The sequence below is a fragment of the Leptodactylus fuscus genome, chromosome 3 (genome assembly GCF_031893055.1).
Source record: "Leptodactylus fuscus isolate aLepFus1 chromosome 3, aLepFus1.hap2, whole genome shotgun sequence".
NCBI classification, from domain to species: Eukaryota; Metazoa; Chordata; class Amphibia; order Anura; family Leptodactylidae; genus Leptodactylus; species Leptodactylus fuscus.
In genome coordinates, this window is record NC_134267.1 from 116,094,490 (window position 1) to 116,111,228 (window position 16,739).

General features: G+C 39.2%; 1 protein-coding gene across 2 annotated transcripts in view; it reads right to left on the reverse strand.

Moving 5' to 3' along the window:
- The window catches only part of KLHL32 (kelch like family member 32), a 157,851-nt gene that overhangs the window by 78,935 nt on the left and 62,177 nt on the right, over window positions 1–16,739 (reverse strand). For both annotated transcript variants that reach the window (XM_075268195.1, XM_075268196.1), the window contains one exon: window positions 14,348–14,446. In XM_075268195.1, the coding sequence (XP_075124296.1) occupies window positions 14,348–14,446 (99 nt within the window). The remainder of the gene's footprint in view (window positions 1–14,347; window positions 14,447–16,739) is intronic.

Here is a 16,739-nt window from a genome sequence, read left to right on the forward strand (position 1 = left end):
ATGAGTTCGATAGAACACTGTTCGCTCATCTCTACTCAAGACATGTATCGAGGTACAATATCCAGTCTCATCTCCTTTACCTCCCTAAGAGAATGTAGGTGCCAAAACTGAGATATAGAAGGATTTGTATCACTTCCAAACAGACAAAAACAAATTAATGAATTAAACTTGATCATAAATAAACAAAGATAAGCATGTTACTCATGGCAAGAAAGCCCAAGAAGAACCAAATAAAATAAGGGCACTTCTATACAACTGCCTTTGAAAGATAATCTCCTTGGGGAAATACAATTTATTCATATTATCAGGGCCCTGCTGTGCAAATCTACAGTCTGGGAGCACACTACAGAGATCAAGAAAATATTTACTTTATTCAGTTGAGTACAAAAGCTTTTAATGAATGCATAATTAAGATAGAATAAAAGTGTACATAGCTTAGAAATGTGACTGCCAAGCTCAGCCATCAATAACTGCGCCAGAGTCATTTGCGGCTCCAGCTGTTTTGTCTCTGGATAAGACATAGTTATTATAAATCCAAGATTATATATATATATATATATACAGTATATATATATATATATATATATATATATATATATATATATATATATATATACACACACATTTGCTCACATACATATAAAATTACAACCACTAATTACATACAGAATAATATATATATATATATATATATATATATATATATATATATATATGTAAGACAACATTTGTATGGGTACTGTGGCACTGAGAAGCACAAGAGGGACGAAAAACATAATAACATTGGGTTCAATTTAATAAGCTTGGCATTTTGTGCGCAGATCTTAGTCACTTTGTGCATTGGCATGACATACACCAGGCTCTTTCTTCCTAATAATTCAGCGAGATCCTGTGCACCAGAACTGAAAGCTATGCCAGTCTTAAACTGACGCAGCTACAGCTTTCACCTTTTTTCTGGCATAAATTACCATAGATTTTTCAGGGGCAAGACATACCCTCCCTGTCCCACCTTCATCCCTGCCCTGCTCTACCGACCTTTTTGTAAAGTAGCAAACGGATACAAAGTGAAAAGCAATTTTTGAGAAAAAAAAATTGAGTGTTTCATGCATTACACATCAGAAAACTGGCTTACAAAGTATGATGAATCAGCTCCATTGTTTTTTGATGCAATATTTCATGGAAAATGCTGCATTTTTAATATAGGAATACAGCCATGACAGTGATAAAATAACAGAAAACAAATGAAGCTTTGCATTCAAAAAGTCTAATAAAATTCTCTTCCCAACATGAAGGGCCTCATTTCAGTATGGTTTTTTTTTGGTTCTAACACTGATTCTTATTAATTCTTATTGATGTAACATCTCTAGGAAATTTAAACTGTGCAAAAGATTTAGGCAGATGTCTAAAAATACTGCAAAGTGAGAATGCTGTCAAAAATAGAAGTGTTAATAGTTTATTTTTGCCAATTGCAAATGCAAAGTGGAAATACAAAAGAGAAATCTAACTCAAATAAATATTTGGTATGACCACCCTTTGCCTTCATAACACAAATTTTTCTATATAAACTTGTACACAGGTATTTTTAAGAAACTCAGCAGGGAGCTTGTTCCAAAACTTAGAGAACTAACCACAGATTATCTATAGATGTAGGCTTGCTCAACTTCTTCTGTCTCTTGATGTCAAGTGAGTTAGATAATATATCCAGTTTAGACAGGAGTAGTCATACAGCAACGGTCAGAATCAGGACAGAACATTAGAGGCAAAATCAGGAAACAGAAGCGAAATCCAAAAAACAGGACAATAGTCAAAATCCAAGGCACAGGCTGAATCAGCAGGGAGCAAGCCAAAGGTCAATAAGCAAACTGGTACACACACAATATGGAGAGCCAAACTAGGAAGTACAACCAAATTAGTTGGCATCTATGCCAGGAGAGTGTGGTTTTATATAGACCTCCTAATTGGACCAACCCAAGAAACTTTTGAAACTCCAAAAGGTTCCCAGGTTGACATGGTAATGTTAAAGGTGCAGTAGCTGGATTGACAATCCTGACAGTATCCCCCCTTTTATGAGTTTTCAAAACAGATCTCCAGCTCTTCAAATAGCAGGTTTTACCCATAGAATTAGTCCTCCTTCTATAAACATACTCAGGTGTGATTTGTTTTGATCCCAGACTGTATACAGTTTGATAGACTCCATCTCCACCTCTGAACTTTTTGCTGCGCAGGCAGGAAGAAAGTCACAACTAGGAGTATTAGATCATGTAACATCAACATTGGCCTTGTTATTAGACTCAAATGGAGTTACTACACATCTCAGCAGAATTATGTACAGTGTCCAGAATGTGTTTAGAAAAGATCAGGGTATCACATGACATAGCAGGGACAGGCAAGGAAAAACAAGAAGCATTACATTTACAGCTCCATCTAAAGAGTGCCCCTTTTTCCCAGTCAAGTACTGGATTATGGAAGCGTAATCAAGGAAGTCCTAACACAATTTCAGCAGATATATTATCTAGAACAAGACAAGATTAAGCTTCAGAATGCAAAGTATCTTTTTCCAGTGTGACTGGTTTAGTGGCATATTTAACCGGGCCTCGAGATAGTGGGGTACTGTCCACAGCGGTATCATTGTCAGGAGTCACCAGAGGAAATATAGAGATTCTCAAATGTTTAACAACCTGAGAGTGTAAAAAACTAGTTGCAGAGCTACAATCAATAAATGCTTTGCCAGGAACAGTTTTATCATCAGCTGATACCTGAACAGATAACAGAATTTTCTGAGATACCTGATAGCCTAGGTGGCTTTCCTGTGCACCACCCAGGTGCTGGAGACTTTCTTGACATGGATGTTTAAACCAGTTCTAAAATCTAAGCAGGCACATAACACAATATGGAGAGCCAAATTAGGAAGTACAGCCAAATTAGTCAGCGCCTGTGTCAGGATGATGGGGTCTTATTTAGGCTCCTCAACTGCTAATTGGACCAACCTAGAAAAACTTGCAAAATCTTCCCAAGTCGACACGAATTGAGAATCCTGACACTACGCTTTTCTTCAACGTATGAGTCCGCTTATTTATATAGAATCCGTTTCTGTACTCACACACAGAATACTATGGAGAGGGGGAGGAGGAGACTGTTATTTGATTTATTGCATCATTCTATGCAGTGCAAAAGTCCTATCAGCAGTGTCAAAATAGCTTGCGTGTTTAAAGAATAGCACAGTTTAGCAGCTGCAGTTATGAGTATTTGTCTGTCTTTTCTAGCAGAGCTTTCGTCCCCCTCTCCATAGACTTCTTTCCAAAAAGTAAAAGAAAACATATTTTGTTAATAAGGTATATTACAAAGTTTATCATATGCACCTACACTATTCATTTATGATATGAAAAGTCGTTGAAGGTACAATTTAAGTGGATTACCCAGGATTTGTTGTATGACTGCAAATATTTTTACTTAATGATGTTCTATAACGTTACCAATAGAGTCCAGCTACAGGAACACTAAAATTGATTTGGGTCTCCATGAACAATATTCATGCCAGTGTTTTATCTACAGATGATAAAGAGTCTACTATTGTACCCGTGACCCAGTGAACCTTATCACACAAGAGGAATTCCCTCTACAGTCATTGTTCACAGCCTTCTGTTTTCTACTGTAGAACGTATCATAAAAGCATGGACACCTAATATACCTTATAGACAAAGTGGAAAACTAATAAAATAAAACAGATGCGTGGACATTGGAAAACGTTTGGCATTTTAACCTTGCAGGAATGCCATGTCTGGTGCAGATTTTTTTTTTTTTAATGTAGATTGTGAGCTCCATATAGGGATCACTATGTACATTTTTTTTTCCTATCAGTATGTCATTTGTAGAAAGGGAGGAAATCCACGCAAACACGGGGAGAACATACACACTCCTTGCAGATATTGTTCCTGGCGGGATTCGAACCCAGGACCCCAACACTGCAAGGCTGCAGTGCTAACTACTGAGCCACCATGTTGCCCCTAGATTATTTTTTTTTAGCAGGGCTCAGCCACATTTCTACATATAGGGCAGCCCCCAAACTCAGAGACAGCTTTATAACTACATGTATGTTATATACTACGACTGAGTTGTGGTCAGATTATTATGGCGATTTCATAAATGACTCCAATATAACAATGTTCCATATCTATTACTATGATAGTGACTGGAAAATAATCTTCAAAAAACCATTCACAATAACAGTAAAGGACTTTGATGCGAACGCCACAGTCATTTGCCACCTGAAAATGTTTTACTTCTCAAGTTAGTTATGAGAATCACAAAGGAATTTCGCAGGTACATTGTTCAATAGCATCTGAAATCCTGCCAAAATGCATCATACGTCTAGCACTAGGATCTCTTCTTTCTTTCTTCACATTCCAGAAGTAGGTTCTACTTTCAGGTCACGTAATCCCCATAAAAGTGTTACACTAATGCCGCCTTAATGACAAATTAATGTCCATGAATAAAAAATACACCACTAATAGCACACAGTAATTTGCCATTACAATATCATCATTGGACATGCCCCTAGTTTAATAAGATGTATTTAATTCATAACCTAATGAGTGATATAGAAAAAGAAGGAGATGAACCCGGCAATTACATTTATGTGAGTCTGTCACCTTATTTGTAAAACCTTGGAGTCATTTACATTCAAATTAGAGCAAATGAATGATTTCACAAAGTATAATGATAAATGACCATTCCGGCGAAAATCTGGCCACACTGCCTGATAAAACATTAAAGCGTTTGGGGTGTTTGTTAAAAAATTACAATGCATCGCCGCCAATGTGCGAATAATATCTGCTTACTCCTTTGCAGCTCATAATGCTAATAATAATGAGAAAAATAAATACATTCTGCACCGCTCTCATTTACAAGCTCATTTTGTGTGGATGGAATGGTCAGACACTGCCATCTACTGCACTGCCATCCATACTGAACGTACAATGCCTTCACATGGCTGGATGAACCAGTGTAATGCAGACAATTGTAATATTGTCTATCCCTTACAAGGTCAATAGGATGCAACAGTAAAATAAGCTTCTAACATGTTAAATTAAAACCCAATTTATGGGTTTTGTTATTTATTTAATTTCCGGATACATCAAAAAGGAGTTTCCAGGGACCACTACACAGAAATTATTGAGATTCGTAATGCAACATATTGTATGATTTGATACGGTCATATACAGCATTCTAGGGTGCAATATGTGCATTACTCTATCTATCTATCTATCTATCTATCTATCTATCTATCTATCTATCTATCTAAGAAAGTTCAGCAGCACAAGAGCAAAAGCATGTAAGTCAGGTACAACTCAAGGCTACTTCCCTTGTAAATTATCCAGAAAATGGGCAACAGTCCAGAATAAGTGCAATGTTTTAGTCCTCACAGGAATCTTTCTCAAATTTTAGGAACCAAAATGTCACCTACAGAATAAGGATTCACATTGCACCTTATTGTGGAGTGCTGCCCATTTTCAGATCTGTCTCTCCATCAATGTTTCTATGCATCTGTCCAACATCTAACAATCACAGTATTTATCTAAATTTTTATGCATTATTTAGCCATGTACAAATTCATTCACTTGCTTGAGAAAGGCTTCAGTTTGGTGAATCACTGCCATTTTCTTCACAATCTGTATGGAGTACTGCCTTTTTTCTAGACTTATTCAAGAGGATTTTGGCTTATGTATGGAGGCTTGCACCTATTTAATTTTTTGCAAGCAGTGCAACATGATTTCGTAACTATTCAGATATCTTTTCAATATTGATCTATCTAATTTGGGTATGATTATAGGGAAAGCAATGGGTCAAATGCCCTGGAACATTGGAACCTGACACTATGAGTAAGGGGTAGTTCACCCTGAAACGCGTCAGCAGTTTTTATTACACCTTTATGTGCTCATGTTTTTTCTATCTATCACGTTTTGTATGTTTTGGATCTATATTTTAACCATCATGGATTAAAAGGTATATTTTAAGGAGACATGGCATGATGAGAACTTCTCTTCCACTCTGTTTGATTGTTCCCTGCACTCCATAAGTCCGGAGACTTGGTTGTGCACCCCGAAGACTGCTTGTAGAAGATTGGTGAGCTAAAATTCAACATATCTATGAATGTCATTGGAACCTTCATCATCCCTACCCCTCAAACAACTGTGAATTATGTATTCACTTAATTATGTATATTTTACTAGCTATGGCCTGCAGGGAACACCAAATGGGTCAGGGCTACCCATTACCCACACAGTTATGTCATGGACCACTTTGTATAATATGAGACAAAAACGTAAAATCGCCATGAAGGAATGGATTTTTCTGAAAATGCTTCTAGAATAATCTATCATTTTAGGGTGCTATATGTGCATTCCTCTATCTATCTATCTATCTATCTATCTATCTATCTATCTATCTATCTATCTATATATCATCTCCTATCTATCTATCTATCTATCTATCTATCTATCTATGTTTTGTATGTGTATATATGTAATTATTTTATTCTAATATTTATCTACTGATCTGTCTGTTTTTATATCTATTTTTCTATATATTTATCTATTCATATATCCCCCTGGTCTCTCCACTTACATATCAATCCCTATTGATCTCTATAATATAAAAGATAAAGCTATATGCTGTAATTTATGGTTATTTGCTCTGAAAACACAGATTATTTACAACCTTTATGATTCCGATAATAGCAGAAAATCATTTCCAGTTTACACACCATCAAGGCCGCAAATGCAGTAAAATGAGATAAATAAGCATTCGGCGTCGTGCTCAGTTCACAAAAACTCTTATTAAAGGCTTACTGATTGACAAATATTATATGAATGCATTTTAAGAACCCTTTAAGCTAATGTGAAAAATTAAATCCCCATTATGGGAATGACTTTAAAGCTCATTCTGTCAGCCCTTGACTTTTTTTCCTATTAGGAACAGTCAAAGCAAATTGTAAAGAAGCAGACGATATTTTCTATCATCATTTCCGAATGGTTTTCTTCTGCAGAAACAAGGCTTTTTCTATAATTGACATCAGACAGTTACCTTGGTTTTTGTTTTGCATGGTATGGCACCAGAATCTGGAATTATCTGCCATTCCTGACAGATCGAGGTGTGATACCAAACAACAGGCCAAAGCAAATCCTGGCATTAGTGTTCAATTTAACCTGCAATAAAGTGCACTGACATTCAAAATCGTCTCAGCCATTTCCAGGTCATATTTTTCAACTGCTTAGCAATCCTATCATTATTTCACTGTAATGAGGGGATAAAGGAGGGGGCACAGCACTTTTCCTAGCATTAATCTGCAAGCTGCCACTATGTCAAGTAACACAGTAATCATGTCACTAAATAGGTGTGATGGCTCTAGTCCAACAAAACCAGCTAAATGTCAGCATATCAAACGCCTAAAAACACAGCGCTGCTTAGAATATGGCTTAAAGGCTGTTTTGCAGTTTTTCTAGATGCCCAAAACTTTCCATCTCAGTCAGTATGCAAAAATTAGATCTCAGTGTCCCCTAGCAAAGAAAAGAATGAGTAACTAAGAACTTTTCAAGATACAGAGTACACACTGGGTTTCCTGAGGCCATCCATGTTTGATGGATAGTGGTTTGACACACAGAACGAAGGCACCCCTTTATTGTTTATACCAGTGTTTCCCAACCTTTTCAGACTTAGAACAAGCCTGGAAAAAAATTCCTCTACCAAATATATTTTAGAAAAAGGAAAAGAAGGCAATTTTTTAATTGTACAGCTTATCATATTAAATAAATTAGTTTCATTTTTTCTAAATTTAGAAAACCTCACAAAAAAAAACACATCCAAAAGGTATTAATTGTTCCTATATTTTTCACCTAACCACCCCTCACCCAACAAATATAAAAACTCATCTTTCACCATTACTATGCTCCCTTATTAACCCCCACATAGTATCATGCGCACCAGTAGTCCAACATGTAGTGTATAGCTCCCCAGTGTCCCCCCAGGCACCTAATAATGCTTTTAAGTGGCTCCTAGGCACCAAATAATGCTCCCGATTGGCTTCCAAACACATAATAATGCTCCTGATTGGCTACCAGGCAACTAATAATGCTCCCCAGTGGTCCCCAGATGAATAATAATGGTCCTCAGTGGTCCCATGGGCCTATCTTCCCACTAGGGTGTTTCAGCACCCCTGGGAATGGCTGGTTTATACAGTCACAGTGAGACACGTTCAGTACTGTGGCAAATGTTGAAACCCCCTCCCCCGTTAGAAAATTAGGCTTGGCAACCACTGAGTACCATTCAGCGCTGAAGAAGCCTTAATGATACATCACCATGTCCCCCAGCTTAGAGGGGTTGTCCAGGAATTGGACTCAGGGCAGCAGGTGTAGCATAAAAAAAAAAAAAACATACTCACTTGTACCTGGCACTCTGGTGACGCAGTCTATTCAGTCACGAACCATGCCTCAGTTCCCAGGAGCCCCCCCCCCACCACCACCAGTGGCTTCAGCAGTGGGATAGGTGACATATGTGAATTTCATCACCAGTAGTCACTAATGCACTGAAACCTACTGTGGCAATGAGTATATGTTTTATTTTTTATGTTACAGCTGTCCTGGCCCCTTAGGAGTTTGTCTATTTTCTGGAAAACCCCTTTATATATAATGTCCTGTAACGCACACAATATAATGTCCCATAGTGGCCACTTTACACTATAGTCCTATAATGGCCTTCATATAGTATAATGTCCTATAGTGGCTTCCATTCAAATATGATGTCCCATAGCAGCCTTTCATGTAGCATAATGCTCCACAGTGGCCCCTCGACACAGTATAATGTTCCACAGTAGCCCCTCCACATAGTATAGTGTCCTGTAGTGACCCCTCTATACAGTATAACATCCCATAATCACCACTACGGTTTTCTTTTTCGGAACGTTCATAAAATTTCAGGTTTGGCCAGTAGTTGGTCACATCGGCTTCATGTCATAATGACAACGACATAATGACATCATTCATGATATCTCTGAGACTAGAAGAGGTCTGAAGATTTGTGCTGGTGTGTATGGGAGGAAAGTAACACTGTTTGCTATGGTTGATTATCTTCTCTGGGCCCCTGCTCATTATACTCTGTGGTCTGAAGCACTGGTGTAACTAGGAATGGCGGGGCCCCGTGGTGAACTTTTGACATGCCCCCCCCCAACCAACACCGACGCTGAAGACCTCAACCAACCCCCTCCTCCACACTCTATTATGTCCCTTAGTAAGCCCTGCACACAGTATTATGTCCATTAGTGGCCCCTGCACACAGTATTATGTCCATTAGTGGCCCTGCACACAGTATTATGTCCCTTAGTGGCCCTGCACACAGTATTATGGCCCTTGGTGGCCCCTGCACACAGTATTATCCCCCATAGTGGCCCCTGCACACAGTATTATGTCCCTTCGTGGCCCCGGCACACAGTATTATACTCCATAGTGGCCCCTGCACACAGTATTATCCCCCATAGTGGCCCCTGCACACAGTATTATCCCCATAGTGTCCCCTGCACACAGTATTATAGCCCATAGTGGACACCCATAAACAATTATTATACCCTGGGGTCTTTTCAGACCCCAGAGTATAATAATTGGAGATCTGGAGGAATAAAAACATAAAAAATTACTGTTTCTTACCTGTTCCCCGGCTTCTACGCTGTCTTCTCCGCTGCCGTCCTTCTTCTATGACGTCGGACGTCACATGACCTGGGAAGCAGGCTGGGTTCATGTGACGTCAGAGACGTCAGACAAGTAGGAAGGAGGCCTGGCAGGATCGTGGAGAGGTAAGTAACAGTGTTTGTTACCGTCAGGATACGGAGTCGCCGCGGTCTCCTTGCTGCGCGGCGTCTCCCTGGGAGACGTGTTAGGAGTTCTATTGGGTGTGCTTAGGTCATTAAGGGTTAATCTTTTCCTTGCCTTCAGTCTCCATGCCATTAGTCATCAGGTGTATTTCTCTGCTGCTATTTAAACCCCACCAAGGCATGGATCCTTGCCAGCCATTCACTTTGTGTTTCCTGGTTCCCCTGCTCAGTCTGATTCCCTGTCTGTTTGTATTCGGTCTGTTTTCTTGGTTTATTTACCCGGCTTGTATTTTTAACTATCCCTTGTCTTTTGATTTGGTACCTTTATTATATCTCCTGGCTCGACCTGGCTCGACCTCTTGCTCGTCTGACCTCGCCTTCTCTTCTGTGTCTTGCTGGGACTTGTGGTCCTCTCTGGTTCCATGCTGTTTAGTCTTTTGTTTTGCATTGCATTTACACTGTGCTTTCTGTTTAGGTGTGACCCCGTGACTCCAGTTCCTAGGACTTTCAGGGCCTCCTCTTGCCTTATCCTAGCGCCGGGATAGAAGCGTAAGGAGCCGTGGTAGGCGCACTTCAATTAGGAAGTGCATTGGTCTGCCTCATCTCAGATATTACAGCATAGTTATAGCTGCAGGGCCTGCGACCCCTTTTGTCATTAGCTGCACAGTGTTGCTTTCCAGCTGTGTCACTTTGCACTGCCTGACCCTGACTCCAATCCTTACAGTTACGTTCCCTTACCTCTCCCGGTCCGCCGATAATTATATGTCACTTACTGATCCCGGCCCAGCCAGGATTGGCAAGTAAATAGGGCCCGTAACGGCCTATTAAAAAAAACAAAATGCAGCTGTAGCGGCTGGCACCGGGCCCCCTAACGGCCCGGGCCCTGTGGCAGCTGCCTCTGCGGTAGTTACGCCCCTGGTCTGAAGTGATCCAGAGTATAATAGTAGCAGTTCCTTTTTGGATGTTTCAGTTCAAACAAAACCATTGGGTGAACTTCTCAATGCCGCTCCCAACAATCTGCCGCCTGAGTCTAGATACTCATCTCACCTCATGGCAGATGCAGCCATGGATACGTGAGAGGCTGAGTCTCTTACTGTGTCTTATTTACTTGAGTGGAATTCAGCAAATGTCTCCAGTTAACAAGGATATTTGCCTGTCTTAACAAAGAAGGGAATGTGGCACATATAGGAGAACCAAAACACCTTAATTCTTCTGAATGGCGGTGCTCTTGAGGTTTGGAGGCCCACCAATTAAACATTGATAGTCTACCCTAAGGATGTCCTGGAAAACGCCTTTAATACCTGTTCTATACCTGTTCTACAATATCTTCTAAAGGGCACATTTTACCTAAATGGTAATAATATACAGTGGATATATATTATAGTTTAATGCTAAAGCTACACAGCAGTTTTGGGCATTACTCCCATTGCAAGACCAAAGATTGCAAGATCTCATGACAGTGAATGGAGTCACTTTGTGACTCAATGGTGCAGCAACTGTAACTTCAAGTTGAAAAAAACCTTGAGAAATCATTAACACCACTCTTGGGGTCACAATGATACTCCAATTCACAAATATGAGTGAAGGAGAGGCAAGACAACCCAGAGATCATAAGTAGCACAATGGGAGCCGTGCCCAAACTCGTGGCATAGCCTTAGCCTAAATTACCGTGACATTAGACATTAGAATGTTGGATGAATCCATAGATCTTGGAAAATTGTTTCTTTTCTGATGTCTCAAAAAATATATAAATCATAAAGTGAAAATGTGTTATTTCTAGGGTTGAGCCGATCTTGAGATTTCAAGATCGATTTTAAAATCCGATTTCCGATCTCGAGCCAGCCGATCTCGATCCAGCCGATCTCGATCCCGATCTCGATCGTGAAATTTGCTCGATCGCCGATCGGAATCCGATCTTTTCCAATCCCGATCTTCAACCCTAGTCAGTGCTTTTCTATGAGAAAAGTCACTTTTAGGGTTGAGCCGATCTTGAGATAACCTCCGATCTCGATCCCACTGGAAAAGATCGGGTCGGAATTCCGATCTCGATCGTGAAATTTACTCGATCGCTGATCGGAATCCGATCTTTTCCGATCCCGATCGCTCAACCCTAGTTATTTCTATAACCACTGCCATTCATTACCCTGCTTTTTTTTTTTGGAGGGGGACCAAATCCAATATTTGCTATGGGTCCCCAAGATTGCTATGTACACCCCTGCTTTTTTTTATTTTACAAATAAAACATAATAATCTTAAAATAATATCTATAATTATAAAGCAACTTTAACAAATTAATAGTAATTTAATTACTATTAATTACATTTAATTACTAAAGTTTTGAAAGTGCTTAAACAATAAGTGCACCTTAAACTTTTCTTCCACCTCTCATTCAAATAACTTTTTGACCAGCTACAATCTCACTTTTGACCCATTCTACTAAATCTGTACTAAACAAAGTCACTGATAAGCAGTATCGGTTCCTTGAGCTCCTTCAGATAAAATTATTCTCAGGGCTTTCCCTACTACAGTCCCTAGATCACAGTCTTCTTCAAAGTTGATTGTCTTCTGCTGGATCATTATTGTGTTAGATCATGGGCCATCTGGAGGATCTTCTGGTGTCCTGCTGAGCCAGTTCAACACTGCGAATGACCTACTAACTGCCAAAACCTAACAACTTTAGTCTATGCTTCTCTTCCTAGACTTGTCATCTACCTTTGACATAGTAGACCACTCCCTTTTACAAACTTGCATCCCTTGGCATCTAGCATAGCTCACCACTTGCACAACTCCTCACACTTTTACCCCCTTCCTGCTGGGGTACTTGAAGGTCCTGGGACCTTATTCTTCTCCATTTAAACCTTCAGCGTGGGATAGTTCATAGAGTCCCATGACCACTGCCAGGCTGAAGACATTGTAACACAAAGACAAATGTAAATCTCTTGCCCAGATGTTGTCTCTCTGCTATTCAGAAATGCTGAGTGTCTATCAGAAATATGTTTCTTGTTCCCCGTTCCCCTCCCACTTTCTAAAACTCAACACGTTTAATCAAACAAAAATAGGACATGACCGTCAAAATAACGATCATGTGAATATCTCCCATCTACTGATATTGAATTTAATGCTGCTGTGTGATGTCTGTTAAAATAAATAAATTACACACGGACCCCCTTTGTTTAGAATCTGGGCCACTTACCAACATAGAATCCACTATGAAGACCTCATTATATTGGAGGAGGCTTACAGACAATAAAGATAGCTCAGCTTAGCCACAATAACTTGCATCAACACAATTCATTATTGCTTTCTTATTTCATTTCTGATCTATTTTCCATCATTGTTCTGTCTTTTGCCTGTTTTATGACTGGTTAGACCTTGTTCTCTCTGATTTGTGGTGCTACGCTTTTATTTTCATCTCTCTTTAGGCTATGGCCTGGTTCACATCTGCTTTTGGTATTCCATTCGGGGAGTCCTCTTGGGGAATGGAATACCAAATGCATTGACAAGCAGTGAGCTTATGAAATCACATGGACCCTATAGACTATAATAGGTTCTGTGTGTTTTCCGCACAGTATTCGCACAAGTCATACGGAGAGAAAAGTGCTTCATGAACTACTTTTCCTCTCCAGATGACTCATACGGACACCATGCAGAAAACACACAGACCCCATTATAGTCTATGGAGTCCAAGTGCTTTCACTGCACACCGCTTGTCAATGCGTTTGGTATTCCATTCCAGGGGTCCCCAAGTGGACTTCCCGAACGGAATATTGAACGCAGATGTGAACCGGGCCTAAGACTTCAAGTTGTAAAACACAACAAAAAAAATGCTGCGGAAAAAAACAATGTGCAAAAGCAAACCATTTTTTCATTGCGTTTTTAACACGTTTGCTCTACCAACGTTTTAGGGTCCATTCACACGGAGTAAACGAGTGCTCATTTTGGCAAAATACACTTGTAAAGAATACACATGTAAAAATAAGACTCCCATTGACTTCAATAACATTTTTTACACTGTTCACATGAATGAAGAGGAATTGAGGCAGACTTCCTCCTCAGATTCCTCTCCATTTTCTTGTCCTTCACTTTCCCTCCTTTCACTTGCTGATCATCCACACATGAATGGGTGAAGTAGCTCGTACGGTGAGATCTGCGATTGATCCATGGAAGAATGCATGAAAAGATTGAGCAGGAAACTTATTTTTTTTCTAGTGGAGGGGACATTCCAATCAGGGGGGGAGGGGGTTACAATTTAAATTTTTGGCAGTAGATAAACTAGAATCAGCCCTGTGGCTATTGTTAACCTAGTTCCAGGGGTTGCACCCGTGGATGCCTTACACTGGACTATTCTGGGTTGTAAAAGGACCATTTCATTTGTATAAGAATTATATGTTAGCAGAATTTAGCATACACATAGATTGAAGAATTGTATGGTGTCCTGTTCTAAAAATAAAAACAGAATAACGATTGAATTGAGATCACAAAGCTTACCTGGATCAGATACTGGGAACAAAGATTCAGCAGCTCAAGTAACTGTAAGTGACTGCCCGCTGCCAAAACATCTTGAATTGCCCCTGGCTCCAACAGTATCTATCAAAGGAAACATTAAGTAATTGTCAGTTTTCTAGTAACATGCTGCACAGTTTTATTCCCCTGCATTTATGATGGAATCTGCGACACAGGCTCCTAGCAGAGTCTCTGATCTGGCTCTGGACACTGCTTAAACACCACCTCTAACTCATTGCATCTTTCAATATGTGGCACTCCACAGAGTGAGACAAGTTGGATTTTTTTTTTCTTTAGCCCTTACCGCTCCAGAGCAATTGGTGCAGTTAATTTTAGAACCCAATGTATTAATTGGTCTCTCTACTGTAAGGTGGGTGGTGCCTGTCTGTCTGCCCCAGCCCAAAACAGCCTATCTGACAGTAGAGAGACCAATCAGCATATTAGATGCTGAAACTTGCAGCGTCAATTGCTCAGGAATGGTGAGGGCTAGAGAAAAGCTTCCAACTACACCAGAATCAGTAGAGCAGACCCTATTGAAGGATGTGAAGAGCTGGATGTGGTGAAAGGCCCTCTATAGATTTGGCTTATGATCCCTACAGATATAGCAGCATTACCTCTTACAGCAGGTATGATATCAGCGTAATAGCAAAAAAGGTCAATGATTGTGAATAAGCTGTCCCTACCAATTTTATGGTACACGGATCACCAGAGATGCAGCACAATTATTAATAATTACAAGTAGCAGTTTTCTACTTAAATTGCTGGACAGCTCCTGGTATTCAAGTAAATGCAGGAGCCATCCAGTAATTCAAATGAATAGTCAGGCTGCCCACTGGCGGTGAATTGTGGAACAGCAGCTGCATTGTTTTGGTCTTATGAACCTGTTATTTTAAATGTTGATATACTTGGATGTTAACAATTGTGGTACAGCATATCTTGCTCCTTATAAAGTTTGTAGGTGAACCAACCAGATTATATTTAATTTGTTGCAGTTCAATTTAGCTTTCTTTAGAACAGAGGTTACTGAAAAATTTACATCAGAAACATCAAATGGTATCAAAGAAAAAACTCCACAAAACTTTAAAGAACATTTCCAGGCTATGGTGTCTATATTTTTTTTTAATAGCAGCAGTTCAGCCCCCATAAAAACATGTACAGAAAATAGAATAAAATAATCTGTAATAAGGAGAAAATAAAAAAACTAATGAGACAAAGAGAATACAAAACCCTATCCGCTTTTAATCAGTACAACAAAATGTAAGTGATACCATTCCCTTTAAGCTATTGTAACTAAGCTGGGTAGCTATAGACCTTATTCACAATTCAGTATTTGGTTAGTATTGTTCACATTTTTAAGCTAAAATCAGTATTGGATCCAACAAAGAGAAGTATAAATCTTTCCATTATATTGGTTTATGTTTCACGTTCACTCCTGACTTTGGATAAAATAAATGCAGGAAAAAACATTCATTCAATGCTAAAGTGTGAATGGGTTCTTAGTATACTGTATGATGCTGACAGTTGGATAGTACCTATTGAACACAAGACACTAACGATATATTTATTAGCCACTAGATGGCCCCAAAGATTAAATAATAAAAGAACACTGTTCAGAATATACAGAGAAGAGATCACTGTCATATGTACCTGATATGTCCACAACATTCATACGTTAAATAGTTAATTTAGAATGCTTTCTGAATCAGCAGATCTCATGTTATAAAACATTACTTGGATGATAAACATATGATCAAAGTCATAGTAATAAATTGTTTATTTTAATGAGAAAATCTAAGCTGCCATAACAGATTTTATTTTGACTTTATAATAGTGAATAAATTAGCACACACTAAATGTTGGAAAATAAAGTGCACACAGAATTATCAACCTTCCTCATATAGATAACGGTAAGTGCACACTGTCTGTACACTTAGCCTAGAATCACACGACGGTGGGTGAAAATGGCTTTGAAAAATGTTCTTTACACACACATACAATACATTGAAGGGTATGGAGGGATTCTGAAAACAGACTAAGATAGAGAATGACCTATATTTTGACCGCCCATTCATGTGATTAGACCCCACTCACAGACAGGGAAATGGATGTGCCCCTATGATGGTCAGTAAAAAAAAATGACCATCACACAGCTGATTTTCACAGTTGTGTGAATAAAAGGTTACCTATATGCTGGCAAAAACTGCAAGCATATACAGTAATATGTTCATAGGACTCTTCACTAGAGGACATGCAGAGTGTGTACTTTTGGCCCCTATCTTACCAGCATATTGTAGTTTAATATTTTCACAATGCATATCTCCCAATGTCTCAGATTCAGCGAGACAGTCCCAGATTCCGGGTCCTGTCCCACTGTCAC